Source organism: Lacerta agilis, chromosome 15, assembly GCF_009819535.1.
Source record: "Lacerta agilis isolate rLacAgi1 chromosome 15, rLacAgi1.pri, whole genome shotgun sequence".
NCBI classification, from domain to species: Eukaryota; Metazoa; Chordata; class Lepidosauria; order Squamata; family Lacertidae; genus Lacerta; species Lacerta agilis.
Genome location: NC_046326.1, coordinates 40,661,235 through 40,678,462, shown reverse-complemented (window position 1 = coordinate 40,678,462; position 17,228 = coordinate 40,661,235). Strand labels below are relative to the sequence as shown.

At 45.3% G+C, this 17,228-nt stretch overlaps 1 protein-coding gene across 3 annotated transcripts in view; it reads left to right on the top strand.

Annotated features, from left to right (window-relative positions):
* The window catches only part of ULK2 (unc-51 like autophagy activating kinase 2), a 63,542-nt gene continuing 46,314 nt past the window's right edge, over window positions 1–17,228 (top strand). Inside the window, exons 1-4 of one of the 3 annotated variants that reach the window (XM_033172454.1) lie at window positions 1–1,017; window positions 1,283–1,309; window positions 4,032–4,124; window positions 7,206–7,247. In XM_033172454.1, coding sequence (XP_033028345.1) covers window positions 928–1,017; window positions 1,283–1,309; window positions 4,032–4,124; window positions 7,206–7,247 — 252 coding nt within the window. In that variant the 5' untranslated portion in view covers window positions 1–927. The remainder of the gene's footprint in view (window positions 1,018–1,282; window positions 1,310–4,031; window positions 4,125–7,205; window positions 7,248–17,228) is intronic. The other 2 variants (XM_033172455.1, XM_033172456.1) reach the window with 2 other exon arrangements.

The window sequence follows — 17,228 nt, the reverse complement described above, 5'->3', positions numbered from 1 at the left end:
AATCCACCTTTCTCCCTATCACCACTCAGGGATATGCCTCTTCCCCTTTCCCTTTTTTAATTAAAGAAAGAAATAGGTATCTTAATTGCTCACCTCCCCATTTTTAAGGGGTGTCTCTGTATTCTATATAATTTACCCCAGGATACAATTCATTCTTCCCACCCTGATATAGATTGTCACTACCCTTTTTAAAATTCCTTTATTATATGGAACCCCATTTGGGCATGTTATTAAATTGTGGTCCCCTTTCTTTTCAAGGGTCTTTGATTTTGTTTCTCTCCCCACCTTTTTAGGCTTTATTGCTCCCCCCCCCCCGTAAAAGCTTAGATAAGCCCTCTACTCATATTTAAACAAACCATTAAAGGTGCTAACACCCCCTTTCATTTCTGAAGCCTTAAAACTCACCTGTGCCACCTTTACCCAGCGACCTGTGCTTGCACATCTCTGGCCTTTACTATTACATAAGTAACAATAATTTATATAGGGCCCAAAGGAACCTAAATGCTCACTCTTCCCTTCTGTGGTCCCTCTTTCCTCTTCTCCCCTTCAGAGGAGGATTAATCTCCCTGTCCTCCTTTCCTTCTTCCTTTCCCCCATGCCAGAAAACGCTCATCGCCTTTGGGACGCCGGAGCAGCCAGCCAGTATCCCCCGACCCCCTTCGCCTGGGGCCCCCCGGCCTGTGCCTCCCCAAGCAACATGCCCGCAGCTGCCTCCCGTCCTTGGGGGCGGGCAGGAGGAAGGGAGACGGACAGACCCACCCTAGTCAACCTGCTTGGTGCCTCATCTTTTTCTTGCTCCCCTCCACAGCCTGGGTTGCTGATGTGAGCTTAATATTTTTGAAAGCCTTTGCTGTGGCGGCCCCTTCTCTCCAGCTGGTCTCCCTTTATCCTCCCTGCCCGTTGGGCTTCATGCCCCCTTGAAGGAGGATGGAGGTGGTGGGAGACTTTGAATATAGCAAGAAGGACCTCATAGGGCATGGAGCGTTCGCTGTGGTCTTTAAAGGTCGCCACCGCAAGGTAAATCCAGCAGGGTAGGGTGGCGGACTCCTCTTCCCCTCCCTTTCCCTCTCCCTCTTAGCCCATCTCTTGGCTGGTTATACAACCATCTCCTTCCTTTCACATGTGTGTGTGTGTTTGTTTGTGTGCATGACTGGTCAAGGAGGTGATATTTGGAATAAGTCAAGGGGTCAGTCCGCAAGCAGCTCTGCTTCAGCATCTCCCCTTTTCTCTGCCTTTTGATCTGTTTTGTTTCTCCTATGGCCATCCTTGTTGTTGACATCAGCTAGCCTGTTCTGGAGAGTCAGCTGAGGTCAGGTGTTTTGTAAAGCAGCGCTTTTTCGGGGGTGGGGGGCGTGGAATGTGGATGTGGCTCCTCCGCCTTTTTATTCTAAAGTTCACGCCTGTTTTGTTTTTATTTCAAAGCAGAGCAGATGTGGTGGTGGTGGTGGTGATGTCAACCTGTTGTTATGGGCTCCTGCTGCCCCCTTTCTCGCTTGTTTAGTTGCAATTGCATAGAAAGGTTTCAGCCAGGTAAACTGTTTAAAAATTCAGGGTGGACTGCCTCTTTCCTTTCTCTGCCCGCCCCCCTTTTCTCTTACTTGTAAATCTCTCAAAGTGCAGGGGCAGCAGAGACCAGTCTTATTCCCTGCCCCCATCCAGTAACTGCAGAGCTAATGGGAAACTGTCTCTCTTCAGATTGGTAACGATTTCTTAAATGTCACCACTCCCAGCCTTGCTGCCCTTTATTATGGGAAGCTTTGCTGGCCATCAGCGCCCCCCCCTCCTTTATTCTCAGGGATAAATCTGCCCCATTTCTGCTGCCACTGTGTCCTCAGGACCTCAATAACCCCTTTTACATAAGCCCAGTAACTTGACCTAAAGCTTATATTTTTTCCCCCTTTGCTACAAGCTTATCTAGCTTTGGACCTTTGGCAAGTTGGTGTTTCCCTTGCTTCAGTTCTGTAAAAAGAGCACATGGATTACCTACCTTGTCCTGCCAATGAGGGGGTTTTCAGCAGAAGCATTTCAGCTATGGAATATTGTAGTCTCTGTCCAGAGGGGTTCACCTGCTGCCTTCTCTGTGATTTTTCAGAGCCATGTGGAGGCATTTTAATTCACCCAAGCTTTTCAGTTGTGTTCTAAATCTGGACTTTTTTTGGTGTCTCTTCTGGAAAAAAAAATTGTTTCTTCTATAACTTTTGTGTTTGTTGATTTTAATTTAGATACAGTGTATGTTCAGCATTGTTGTCTTAAGTAGGAATATTTATTAATAGGTGGCTGCATAATTCAAGAAATAACACTAACAAATGAGAGCAAGAGGGTTCCTTGTTGCCCATCCTTCCCCACCTTTTGTCACCTTTATCCCATTGAAAAGGAGATGGTGGTAAGCTCCTTAGGTCAGGAGCTCACTTTTGTTTTGCAAAGCATTATGTACAGTAGATAAAAAACAAAGCAACAATTTTGCAGGGCAAAAATGCCTTCTAGGCAGTTGTCAATAATTTGAAGGTACTTTCAAATTAACTTTACTCAAACTTAACACCTCCCCACACAGCATGCAGCTCTGTGATCTTTCTTGCCTTCTTAAGTGGTCTGTTTTTCCTATTTGGCACCTCCCAGAACAGTTTGTGACTCAAAAGATGACAGCATTGACTGACTGAAGCACAACAAAAAGCTGTTGCATAACTGAAATGCAAAGTTTAAAAGGGGGTGGGGAGATTTGAAAATTGAGTCAGGCACTCATATTGTGAGATGATCAGTTTACATTTGGAATTACCCTCAATCTTTTCAATATCTTAAGTCTATTGGAAACAGATTTCCACTCATCTGTAATAAAGTATGTGAAGAGCCTTGCAATTTGTAGTCATTTGTGATTCAGAATATTCAATTGTGCTTGTGTAGTGGCTGCTGTTGCACATGACTCTTAAGCTGTGTCTAGCCTAGAGGTGGTTTGTTCAGACTGGTGAAACCACCCTAGCAGACTAACCATGTTTTGTTTTCATGTAAAGCTATGCCTTGTTAGCTCACAAACCCTGGCTTGTTTCAACTATGGCTTGGCATTACGTCCACATTCAACAGTCTTTCTTAACCAGGGTTTCTTAGGCCACCCCAGATGCTTGTCAAGCTTACAGAGGCACAGTGCAAGAGCAGCTGAAAAAAACAAACCCAAGCTTTGGAGAAACAACCCACTGCTTGTTTGCTTGTCTGTGAGAGGGCTTGTGGTTTGTTGGAGAACAGCAGCAACCAAGATATTGTACAGCAGTTAAATGCAAATGCAACCATTAGAAGTGGAAACTGACAAAAGGGAATGGGAATCATCTATTAGTGTAATAATAGGCAGCCACAGGCCCTGTTTTAATCAGGAGTAGGAACTAAAGGGGCAGTTCTCATTGCCCACTACTTCCACTCTTGGAGGCAGAATGCTTGTGAATAGCAGTTGCTGGGAAACAACGGAGGGGTGAGTGCTGTTGTGAATTCCTGCTTGTGGACTTCCCATATGCGTCTAGTCACTGTGAGAACAAGATGCTCGACTAGGCCCGGTCCAGCAGGCTTTTATGTTCCTATGACTGGAAAATATTGATGCTCCAAATCTCAGGGGGGAAGGGGGTGGGACCAGGACCCCAGGCGTCCTCCTCATCCCAAGCAGTTTCAAGCCACCTTTGCCATGTCTCAGATTGCAACTGGGGGTTCCAGTTGGTGTTCCAAAGGGGACTGGATTTGGCCCTGGAGCCTCCAGTTGCTGACCTGCTACTTGAAGTAAATAAGAGCTCATTAGCAAGGTCTGAGGTGCCAACCTCCTATTGCCCCATCATTCTCACTGCATATATTGACCACTCTTAAAGACAGAAAACCCCAACATAGCCATTGACAGGCTGATGGGAGTTTGTAATCCAAAACCTCTGGAGGGCATCAGGTTGAGGATCACTGGTCTAGAGAACTTTTTAAAAAGAAGCACATCTTAGGGCCATTGGGCTGCTTAACACAGAAAATCAGGATACTTATTTGGATTTAAAACACTTTTTTGTTCTTTTCAGAAAACTGACTGGGAAGTGGCCATCAAAAGCATCAACAAGAAGAACTTGTCGAAATCTCAGCTCCTCCTTGGGAAAGAAATAAAAATTTTGAAGGTATGGTTTGTGATATTCTTCCAAACTTCATCCTTCCTGCAAGGTGTCCTCAGAGGATGGGTGGGAAACTTAATCCTCATACCTAGATAGTCATACCAGTTCCAGCATTTTATGTCTTCCTGCAAAGGCCAAGATTGGGAGGGTTTTCAAATAATGCATTGGGATTCTCCATCTAGAAATTGACAAATCCATTAGATGACTGGTGCGGAGGGCTTGAATATTGGCAGGCCTCAGCTCTTTGATTTTTCTTTCTGTGTAAGCACAGTAAAAGCACAGATTTCAGCATCTTTGTTTATGACTTATTAAAAAGAATGAAAATTTGTAGAGATAGGTGTTGCATTTTTAGTACACAGGCAATGAAATCAGCTTCCTGATAATTGTTTGTTTGTTTTATTAATGTCTGCTAGTTTCTAGTCTTTCATAGTTTGCAAGGATACACTCAGAAGTTTGTCTGGGTGAATGGTACTTGATGCTGAAATCTCAGAAGCCCAAATGTTAGCTGAGGATGCAGGCTCTAATGCTTTATTATTCTGCTATATCCCATGAGAAACAGAAGTATAAAAGTATAATTATGCCAAATAAGCAAATATATACAAATTATCCTTATTGATGATGATGATGATGATGATGATGTATGATAATTCAGGGTTTCTTGGTGAAGAGTTCAAATTTACTTGGGGCAGAAGACTTAGAGTTTCTCTACCAGGGGACATTGTTTTAATTGTACTGATTTTTCTAAAGCTCCTCCCGCACTGAACTTGGAATGCTGTGGGTGGCAGCTTCTGGAGGGGTGTGGAATTTTCACACTTGCTTCTGTCATTTGGCTGACCTGGTCCTTTTTAGGGTAACTGATTCAAAAGGAACAATGCGTGATCTGTCTTACAGGGAAGTAGAGATGTTAGAGAGATTATTCAGCAGCACAGAGGCCCAACTTCTTACTTACTGGGGTACTTTATTTGATCCCCAGATCAGAACTTGGAACATGGAAGGTTGCTTAATAGTGGGTCAGACTGTTGTTCCATTTAGCTCTGTATTGTCTGCTGTCCAGGGCCTTGCCCATCACCTTCACCTAAACTCTTTTCACTTGGGATTTGAGGATTAAACCTGGGATCTCCTGCCTGCAGAGCAGGTGCTCTACCAGTTAGCAGTAGCCCCTCAGCAGAAGTTATGCCCCCTCCACCTTTAGGGTCGTGTGCTGTTGCTTCCTCTTAACTTGATACCCCCTCCCCAAAGTCACACAATTTCCAGTGCAGTGAAATTTGGCATTGTTGTCTTTGCTGGTGCCAGACTTCACCTCCAGGACTCTTTTTCTTGTACCTAGCACTCTCCTGTTTTTTAACACACACGTTTCTCTCACCCACACAGGTTTTTTTCTGTTCACATTCAGCAATACTGCAACCTCTTGGAAATCTTTTCAGTGACCTAACTCATCCTTCCTCCAGCACGATGCCCTTCCAGATGTTTTAGACTACACTTCGCGTCAGCCCCAATTGGAGTTGTAGTCCCAAACATCTGGAGGGTTTGGTGTTGGGGGAAGACTGAGCTAGCAAATTAGATCATTCCACATATGTCACCTCGTGTGCTCTCTTGACACCCCTCTTAGACACTACCAGGAATTCAAACATTTCAGCTATTCTGAGCATGTTGTCAAGCAACTCATAACGTGATTACCCCTTCTTTGATAAACGAGCAGTTCCTGGGCTATGGAGGACAGCACCTTTTTCATGAAGTGCAGCAGTGTTCACTTACCACAAATATTTTAAATAACAAATGTATCTCTTGTTTTACAGTAAATTTGAGAAGTTTTTTCCTCTAAAATGTCCCCACGTGGTTATGTCCCCTTGATACATACTGGGCACCCCTGGACTACAACTCCCACCATACCTATCTAGCAGGACCAGTGGTCAGGGATGATGGGAATTTTAGTCCAAAAACAGCTGAAGACCCATGTTTGGGAAGCACTGGTCTACACCAACTAGCAGCGACTCTCCAAGGTTTCAGGCAGGGAACATTCCCAGCCTTCCTGGAGATGTTGGCAATTGAACCTGAGATTCTTTGCATGCGAATTATGTGATTATTGCACTTCCCCGAAAAAGAAAACGCAGGATTCCAGTCCTTGTGGTTTTAAATTAAGAGCTGGTTTTAGAAGGGACATAGGAATTACACTTATGCTCAGTCAGACTCTTGGCCCACATAGCTCAGGGTTGTTGATTGTGATAGGAAGCCGCTCTCCAGGATCTCAGACAGGAAGTCTTTCCCAGTCTTACCTGGAGGTGCTGAGTTATGGACTAGGCCCCCAATTGCACTCCAGAATAGGTGGGACTATCTTTTCCAAGCCAGCCCATGTGCTCTGCCCCATCATGCAATGCAGGTGCTCCAGAGCTGAGCTGCAGCCCTTCCCCACTGCAGAGGTAGCAGAGGCAGGCAGAACCTTCCCTACCCAGTTCCTGAGGTTAGTGTTAACCACAACAGGAAAACAAAATTGCAGGTGAAGTAGACACGTATCAGTCATTAGAATAATAATAAAAAAACATTTAAAATGACCCCACCTCGTTCACCTTGAACCATAACTGCAGCTGCCTAATCTTAGAACCAACTAAACAGCACTTTAAAAAAGGGGAAGGAAATCACTGAGAGACAGCAGCAGCTGAAAAAACAGTAGATAAAAAGTGGCTGGTAAAAAAAGGTGGCGATTATGAGAACCAACCTTGGCTCCAGAATGGAGAGATGCCATCCGCTCACTAGGCAGGAGGAGCAAAAGTGCACATGGGACAGTAAAGCATTAACTGGGACTTAACAGGAGGAGCAAACACAGCCAGTCTGTTTATCTTTCCCCTGTTCCAGATTCAATATACAACAAATGTAAATGTACAACATAAGATAACAGGGAGGCAGGTTACATTTCTTCCCCCCTGTCACAGCTTGGCAGGAGAAGTCACATTTATTTTATAGTTTACAGAGCGGGTTTCTTGTACATTTCTTCCACATCACGACGCTCTATTACTGACCTTCACATCACTTGTGCTGCTGCCCTAACTGAACAGGGATGATCTCTTCAAGTGCTTCTCTTCTTTTTTCTAGGAACTTCAGCATGAGAACATTGTAGCTCTCTATGATGTCCAGGTGAGTTTGTTCTCCAGCCTGTTAGACCTGGCTGTATTTTTTTATGATAAAAATTGTGCATGTAACAACTTCCCAAGAAGTTGCTGTGTTTGGCTTCCTGAAGGGGAAACAACACAACAGGGGGTCTTTTTGGTACTTTCTAAAGACTGATACGTGGGTGGTGCTGTGGGTTAAACCACAGAGCCTAGGGCTTGCCGATCAGAAGGTTGGCGGTTCAAATCTCCGTGATGGGGTGAGCTCCCGTTGCTCAGTCCCTGCTCCTGCCAACCTAGCAGTTCGAAATCACATCAAAGTGCAAGTAGATAAGTAGGTACTGCTCTGGCGGGAAGGTAAACAGTGTTTCCGTGTGCTGCTCTGGTTCGCCAGAAGTGGCTTAGTCTCCCTCGGCCAGTAAAGCGAGATGAGTGCCGCAACCCCGGAGTCGTTAGCGACTGGACCTAATTTCCAGGGGTCCCTTTACCTTTAAAGACTGATAGGTTTATTGTGGCAAAGGTGCGGAGTCTCAGTCCCCTTTCTCTGATTTTAGGACTCTCCAGACCCCACTCCTCAGTGGCCCTGTCCTCGACTTTCTTTGATTGCCTTTGCCTCGAATCTGTCCTTGAGTTGTGAAAATGCCTCTGGGTGTGGGTAGGTGTGTTTAGAAGCCTCTGGATTTTATGGGTCTGAAATGCAGGCTACAGTATGAAAGTCACACCTGTCCACTTCTGCCTCTGGCCCCATCTATAACTTGCTTATGGCCCCATGAAGATTCCCTTTGTGCAGATGCGGCCCTCAGGGTGAAAAAGGTTCCCTTCCCTTGCATTACTGCATCGACTTCATTTGGACAAGAAACCTGACTCTGATGTGGAAGAAAATGTCCTGCCAGTTACAGGAAAAATGCCAGCATTATTTGGTTCTGTGCGGGAAGACTATCTTAGAGATGAGCACCTTCTAAAGCAGTGTTTTTCAACCTTTTTTGGGCAAAGGCACACTTGTTTCATGAAAAAAATCACGAGGCACACCACCATTAGAAAATGTTAAAAAATTTAACTCTGTGCCTATATTGACTATATATAAAGTAATTCTCTTGAATTTTTCAATTTTTCCCACGGCACACCAGGCAACATCTCGCGGCACACTAGTGTGCCGCGGAACAGTGGTTGAAAAACACTGTTCTAAAGTTTGTCTGATCCCACGGGCTGCAGCATTCTGGGAACAGGAGTGGGCTGTTTCTGATGAGGGTCACTAGGGAGCAGAAAGAGCTTCACTTTGTTCTCTCTGGTGTCTGGACTAGGTGCTGAGCTCATTGTGCCAGCAGCTCTCCTTTTTGTTTATAAGTAAGGTTTGTACAGAAGGCTTCTGATGGATGGGTAGGATAGATGATTTAGTTTTGGTTGGATCCTTTTTTCAGTGCACTCTTAGAGGCATGGATTTCAGGCCTGTCACTAGGGTTTCCTGCCCTTCCTAAGGGGCAGCTGGAGTGAATGAACATGGCCTAGCTCATTTCTTCCCTCTCCTGTATGGCTTGCACCCCCAGAGTCTCTGTGTCTGCTTGTCAGAGTGAAAAGGTCATTAGTGCAAAGTACCCTGGACGCATGTGTGTCTGCCTCCGTTCCCTTAAGAGGAAATGTGTGCTGCCTCCTGAGGCTTGTGGTGGTCAGATGCAACTGTTGTTAAGACAATATGTGTTTACTCAGAGGTTGATAGCTTCTGGTTCCTTGTGTGCTTCCTGGGCACTCTCTTGTTGGTACAGAAATGTAGAAATGATGTTCCTGTTCAAGAGGCAGGTGGAGGGAGCATGTCCTGGAAATAGCAACATGTTCTAGGGCTCCCCTTCCTGCAACATGCCAGCTGGGGCCTTTGTATAAAACTGAGGTGTACCTGGTTTGCTAAGCCTTTTCAGCTTCACAAAAGGAAGTGGAATGAAGCTTCTAGCTGGTTCTGGTCACCCAGCTCTGCCTCAGCATCTTTACTTCACATAAGACTTTTCCATTTGCTGGTGTGCTTTTCCCATCAGCCCCAGCTGGCATGGTCATGTCATGCTGGGGCTGATGGGAGCATGAGCATGCTGGCTGGGGCTGACGGCAGTTGTGGTCCAAAACATCTGAATAGCACCAGGTGAAAGAAGGCTGCCTTAATTATTATTTTTCCATGAGTATAAGCCGGAGAAGATAACTCTGGGCTGCTTATATTGCCTGTTGTGTATCAGGTTAGCACCTGCTCCTGAAACCAAATGTAAAGAGATTGGCTGAAGCTACATGGCATCGGAAAAAGACGCTGGAGCCTCCTCAAGCTGGACTATCCCATTTTCTCTCCCCTCCTCCAAAAAAAGCACTACAGGAACAGCTCGTGTCACATCCACCCCACACATTTAAAGTACATGGCTTCCCCCAGAGAATCCTGGGAACTGTAGTTTACCCTTCACAGAGCTATAATTTCCAGCACCCTTAACAAACACTCCCCAGGATTCTTTGAGAGAAGCCATGTGCTTTAAATGTAAGGTGTAGATGTGATCTTACATCAATTGCCTTGTGGGGAGGATCCAGTCAGTAGTTATATTTTGATATTCTCCTGTTGCGATTTTCCTCATTATTAATACTGCATATTTTGATATTGGTTGTAAGCTGCCTGAAAATTTATCCTTACAAAGGTTGGGTATAAATAATGATTTGAAAGGTTCTTTTTAATTGGTTAATAAAGCTCAACTCCAGGCTTGCTTTATCCCACAAGCTGCTTAATAAGTGCCTACTCTTGCTGCAAAGAATGCTGGCCTCAGCACCTGCAAGCCTTCCCCACATCCCAGCCTTTAACAGTTTCTATTCCATGACTGACAAGTTCCTAAAGGGTCAGAAACCCAAGTGGCAACTTAACTTAGCTTGATCGTGTTTTCAGATCTCATGGTTTAGATTTTGATTATTTATTTTTTGAAATCTCATCATACGTTCCGGATGAACAGGTGTGGTGTTCTGGAACATTGCAAGGTTGGCTGTATCACCACCTTTCCTGGTCATGAGCTGCTGGCTGGAAGAAACCCCTGGCACTGTGGAGACATGTCATACTTCCCAGCATGCCAGGAATTGTTTCCTGAAAATGAAATGTCACACAAGGCGGACGACTCATAACGGCTCTGCTTGGGGGTGGGGTGAGGAGAATTGCTAACGGAAACAGACTTACCCTTTCACGAGGTGGCCAGACAACCATGGCAAAGCCAGCCCACATGTAATAGGTGGCAGTAGCAAACTTGCATATTTTTTTCTAGCTTTGCTTCACGGGCCTCCCCATCTTGCAGCCTTCTCTCACTCTCTCACACACATGTATCCTATTTCGTTTAAGGTTTCTTTAGCAGCTGCATCAGCTTAAAGCCAAAGCAGAAAACGAGTGTAATATGTAGCATGTAAGTGAAATGCTTCAGTGTGATGCAAAAATCCAGGAAAATAAGAACTGTTGTCTTGGTTAGGCTGCATTGAATTATGGCAGCTGGCAGCAAGTCCCTTTTCATTTGTCTCTTTGCCTGTTCAAATTTACATTTTGTCAGGAAAGAGGTTCTGCTGCCCTAGGAGCCAAGGATCAGACTAGCCAGGTATTGTCTTCTCTGAGTGGCCGCAGCTCTCCAAGGTGTTGGATAGAGAAGGGTCTTTCCTGCTTGGAGGCCCTTCATAGTGGACATTCAGGGGATTGAACCTGGCATCTTCTGTGTGCCTAGCAGGTGCTCTGCTGCTGTTCTGCAGTTCCTTCCAAAATGCACCACAGTGATTCTCTACACATACACATACATCTCCCTGCATGTAGAAAATTAGATAGGAAACTTCTTCCCAGCATCTAGTCTTCAGCTAGCATGAGTCCCAGCAAGGAATTCCCCCACTTATGAATATGGCTCAGGCACAGGCCATTCCTCCTCATCTCTTGCTTGTGACAATTACGCCTTAGTGCAGCAGCCTACCAGAGCCTGGTGCCTTCCAGATGCTTTTAACAGCAGTTGCCAGTGACAGCCCTGGGGCTGGTGAGCCACAAACTCTTTGTGGATGGCTGAAGAAGGCTGTTTCAAAAGGGAGCCCCACATTTCTGGTAGCAGCTTCTCACATGGTAGAATTTAGCAGGTGTCATTTCTTTGAGATTTCCTTGCTGTTCTCTGCTCCAGCAGTCGGTTCTACATAGGAGTGTGATAGCTGCTGAGATTCCAATCAAGCATTGTTTAGCACAAGTAGTCCCTTCTGATCTCGCTTGTCGTCCTTGCATGGCCAGTTCTGCCCTTTCTGACTAATTCTTTGCAATCTTCAGTTTGAGAAATACAGCGAAGATCTGTTTTCATCTCCCGCTTGTAACAACTCTGCTTTTTCTTACATAAAGGTTGTTTGGGAGGCACCATCTTTTTTCCCTGGGCTGAGCTGAACAGCTGCCAGCTTAGCAAAGCTCGCTCATAGTACCCATAAGTCTTAACGGCAGGGCTGGACGAGGGAGTGAGTGGGAAAGTAGCATTTTCCTTCCAGCCTTGGACTTGATTTTGAAAAACTCCAGTTTGATGGAGGAAAAGATATGTGAATGTCATACCTTTTTGAAAATATTTCATGCACAGTTTTGTAAGGAAATGTAATACTTGGCAGGACGCTGCAGCTTGGCAGAAGGAATTGGACTCTGTGAAATTTATGTGCGAAAAGAGCATTGCAGTCAACAAAAACAAGGCTTTGTGGTGCCAGACTTAAATGAAACGGCGCTTGTCATCAGCAGTAAGTTTTTACAGCCTGCAAAGAATGATTGTGACTCCATAGCTGGGCTTTGGTTAGCTTTGTCATTGTTCCCTCCCCAGATTGTGCGCTTCCTGCATCCCCTTTGCACAGCCTTTCAGGGGGAAAGCCAGGGCTAAGTGGAGAACCTCTGTTGTAGCTCTGCATGTTTGTCATTGTGAACCTGGGTGGGGGATTCCCTTGGTGCTGCTCCCCTCTTATTACCATAGGGCTCTGCCCACACTGCATTGATTCAGGTCACTTCACCCCACAGTTTGGTAGAGTAAACCATACCACGTGGCTGCTTGTAGATCTGCCCACCTGGAAACAGGCAATTGCCAGGTCCCCCTTGGCTAAGTCCCTGACGACAGCCTGGAAATAATTCCTTTTCAACAAAATGCCTGTTCTTCTTAGAGTGATCAACTTCCGCTGTCCCACACAGAATTACAGACAATGAAACAGTGGTGTGTTCTGCACAGAAGAGGCAAATAGCCCCCTGCCTGGTTGCCTTGTTATGGAAGTTTTTGTATACAGGAAGAGCCCCCATATAACCCTCAATTAACAGATTGGTTTATTCTAAAATATAATAGGAGTGGCTGATACTAGTTGACCTAGGTACATCTGGTCAGGCCAGCTAATAACATTGGACTTAACTTCACCTACATGGTCTAGAATCAAAAGAGTGCAATGTAGAAAATAAGTATTGTCATCAGAGCTGGTGTAGTCAGTTGTTTGGAATAATGTAGCTTTCAGGGTGCCACAGAGCAATCCTCTTGCTTTTTGAGCACATGTCATTCATTCATTCATATTAACTTCAGGCAATCTAACACAAAAACATGCTTCTATTCTAAGTGTGCTCTTTTGACAGATCAGTTAACTTTGTGTTTGAAAGACTGTCCCTCTTGCAAAAGCTTCAGGTGGAAAAATTGATAACCAGATAAAACTGGAGGATGGGAGTTGAATGTTGGCCAACTCCCCCCCCCCCACTTAATTCTCTCTTTCCCTCCAGTACTGAAGCTGCTTTTCAGTTGACTTGCCATAGAATAGACCCCACCCGCGCCATTCAATTCAAACAGCCAGCATTCATGCTTTGGGCAACTTCAAATATAAAGTGCTTTGTAGAAGGAATCATACTGCCGATCTGCCTGTGGGAAAGCATTCAGTTGAGGGTCTTTTTCATTCTTTTTATGAATGCTCCGTACCACTTACCAAGTTCTTACTGGAAAAACTCCCTGGTGCATGCAGGATAAAACCAGAATCCCTGGTTCCCATTATTTCTGAACTTCAGCCTGTGGCTTGTTGCTCCTTAGCAAACCACAATCACTAGCCAGCCTGAAGCCATTGTTAGTTGTTGGCTTGCTGATTGTGGGTTGCTAGGGAGCAACCATTGACAGTCTTTGGCGTGGATGCAATGGGAAGCTGAGGCTTCCTGGCTTGTGCCAGGAAGGAGAACAAAGCAGATAAACCACAATAAGACCAAGCCTAGCTTAGTGTTATGTGTGAACACTGCAATTGTCAAGCAACTGGTGACCTCCAGGCTAGAACAAGCCTGCAGCATGCCCCTTAGTCCATTGACTGTCTCTTCCCCAGTCACAGCTTTTTTACCTCTTTCTAGAAAGATGGGAAGAGAACAAGTGCACAGCCTTGTTGCCTCGAAAATATTTGCTTAATTAGGTGACTCATGAATTAAATACAAATAAATGCATAAACCTTCCCTATAATACCTGTTTTGTAAAATAATCATTTAGAGAGCATCACTTGCTTGATGAGCATATTCTCCCCAGTTCTTACCTTCTGGATTCCACTTGTGGTGACAGATCCTGCTTGCTGGCTTCCCATTGGGGCATCTGGTTGGCTACTTTGACAACATTATGCTGGGCTTGGATGTACTTTTGGTCTGATCCAGCTGCCAAGCTCTTCTGATGAGAACATCAGAAAAAATTGGAAGGTCAAGCATAGAGGTGAACCCCAAGAACATAGGAGTCTGCTGTCCGCATCTAGTCTAGCATCCTGTTCTTGTAGTGGCAAACCAGATGTCACCAGTGGGAAACGGGCACGTGGGACCTGAGTGAAATAGCACTCTCCCCTCCTGTAAGTGGTATTCAGAAGCATACAGCCTCTGATCTTGGAGGCAAGAGCATTGCCATCCACGACCAGTAAAAAACACAAGTTTGTTGTGCACAGTGGGTTGGAGGATGCGCTGAGAGATTTTGCCTGCTGCTCAGTTTGGTGCCCTAGCATATTAAGCTGCTGACTGGTTGTCCTCACTGATTGATAGTAATAAATACAGTCCCCTCCCTAAACCCCCAGAAGTTTGAAATGCTTGGAACAAAAAGGAAAGCCTGCTCCAGGTTGATCACATTCTCACTAAGTGAGCTTGTATACTTCCCTTGCCATTTTTTGTTTCACGGGCCTCGGTTTGTATTAGCTGAGCTGTCTGAACCCACAGATACCTGGAAACCTGATATTTTGCTTTCAATCAAACTCAAGAGGGCTTGATGCATCACTTAGCCTGGCTAAAGCCAGAACTGGTTGGGGGCGGGGGAGAAAATGCAAACAATGTTCATTCATCTGGAAATGCACCCCAATGAATTGGTGAGCCATTAATGCCTGTGCATCACTTGACAGTCAGAGAGCATTGCACAAAAGCAGGGCTGATAATTGCTGTTGATTTTCATGCGGTCACTCTCTGCATCTTGAGCAGCTGGGGGCTGCAGTTAATTGCATTTTGCAAGGAGAGCCTGTCCCTGTCTCAGGAGTGCAAGCAACTGAAGAAAACCCAAGGCAGACTGGGGGATGGAAAGGTGGTGGAATTATTATTATTAAGGCTATAGATCAGTTGAATAAAGCATAATTGTTATAGCCATAGGTCACCAAAATATAAATACAGTAAATAGAGAGAGAGGGAAACCGAAAAGCAATACTCCCCTCCCCCATTTAAATCACACCCCTTCACGCATTGTAAGCTATGCAGCTGTTTAAAAATGACAGAATAAAAACTTCTCCACAGTGGTGCAGTGTGTCAGTGTGTCTGGCTGTCAACCAGAAGGTTGGGGTTTGAGCCCACCCAGGCATGGCTGTGGGCAGGATTGGTTGGTCTAGATGACTCTTGGGGATCCCTTCCAACTCTACAGTTCTATGATTATATACCCACTGTACTAAGTTTTTTGGAGCATGACTTGCATTTTCTTAGCTTTCAGAGCAAATTTTGAGTTTTGAATACATCTCTGCCTACAAGCAGTGTACATCTTTGGTCCAGGAAGGGGACAGGGGAATCTACTTGGCAGGGAGTGAAGGAGACAAGGAATGTTGTGCCTGAGTTGCTAATATAAGGGGCAACTTGGCAAAATACTAATGGGTGACTTTCTTAGCCTCTCCAGACTCACAAATAAGCTCTTCGTTAAACAACAAGCCCTTCTTGGCATATGATCACCCAACAGGGATCGGGCCCTACTGAACCCAGTGGGATAAGGAGTTCCATAAACTGGGTGCCACAACCAGGAATGCCCCGTCCTGCATTCCATACAGCCATGGTTTGGCCAGTGGTGGTGGTGGGACACAAGGCAAGGCTTTTTCTGTGGGAGGCCTGAGCAAGTCCATCCAACCCCAGTATTGTCTGCTTCTTCAAAGAGAGACTCCGCCGAAGGCCTTTGCCCACCTCAAACATCTTTGTAAATAGAGAGGTGCTGAGATCTTCTGCCTGTAGAGTGTGTGCTCAAGCTCTGAGCCAGGCTCCCTTGGAATCATTAGCAGGGAGGGGTCTGCAGAATGAAGATACATCCAGTGTATACTCATCAGGCAGGTTTATTAGTGTACTAATTTTTACAAATAGCTCAAGAAAGTTCTCCATTGGGCAAAATGTGTCTAAATAAAAATACTGGGTGGGAGGGAGGAAATCTTTCCTAGTTGTGGTCAGTCTTTTTCTTGTACTCATTTACTCACGAAAGCTCATACCAAGAACAAACTCAGTTGGTCTCTAAGGTGCTACTGGAAAGAATTTTCTATTTTGTTTCATTTACTTTAGGACAACCAACCAGGCCAACTTAACCTTCTCACCCAGCATAATGAATGATGTGTGCCCTAAATTTACCTCACATCCCCTTGTAACGAACAGGGTAGATTCTAGGGAAGCGTTCTATGTACCATAAATGGTTCCCTCAGGCTGTAATATTGGAAGGCCCCAAGATGGACCGGAAACCTACAGTCCCTTATCTTTGCCACTCGATCAACAGTTCCAGCTGTCCTTAATTACATAGGTAGTCTTAGACGGTAACCTTTGCCACTTGGAGATGTCTGCAGGCTCGGCGGATATCCCATGGAAGTATCCATTATTTGACTGACCTATTGTCTATGCTTTGCAGGGGTTTGGTCTAGATGACCCTTGGTATCCCATCCATCACTACAATTATATATCCTCACATTGGGAGTTGCCATATGCTAGGTTAGACTATTCATTCATCCCCAGTACTATCTACTCTGACTGGCAGCAGCTCTGTGTGTTTGCGTGTTTTTCTAGCAGAGGGATTATTCCCCATTGCTTGTTCCCTCGTGCTCTTTCTAATTGGAGGCTGACTGGCAGCTTCTACATGCAATGCCATGTGTTCTACCCGCTGAGCTGCGGTCGCATTCAATCCCAGTTGAATACGCAGCCTCTGCTGTCCCCCTGCGAGTCCGTGTTCCATGCAGGGATATGCCATGGCAACGCATGTTTTGAGGGAGTGTTCCCATAACTGGCAGGAATTTATGCCTTGGTCCTGCATGTCAATCATGTTGGCACGTCAGCTGGAGCAGCCACAGCCGCAGTCGTTTTTTGGCGGGCAGTTAGGAGTCTTGAAACTGTCTGTGGCTGGCAGCCAGCTTGGTAGGAAAAACTGACGATGTGCATCGCTTTTTATCCCTGGTGAAGCAGACCAGAAGTGCCTGAGATGTTTCTCCTTTTGAGAACAGTGTGGTTTATGGCTTTTTTTGTCAAGGCGGAGCATCCTGTTGGATGTAGAGGTTTTTTGTGTGTGAACAGTGCTGTATAAATAATGGTAAACAAAGAAGGCGCTGCACCCTCAGGAGTTCATAGAAATGCCACCTGTGAGGAACAGAAAGTGGGAAGTAACTAATACTGTCAGCTGAGCTTATGTATTCTGGGATGGTCCTTTGGTTTAGATCTTCCCTGTAGTTAAATTCAACGACTGTGTGCATCATTTCCCCTCATTGTAACAGCACACTTTTTGTTTTGCAAGACATACCCTAGGTTTGCCACTTAAAGGATGTGGGGCAAGCCGCCTTC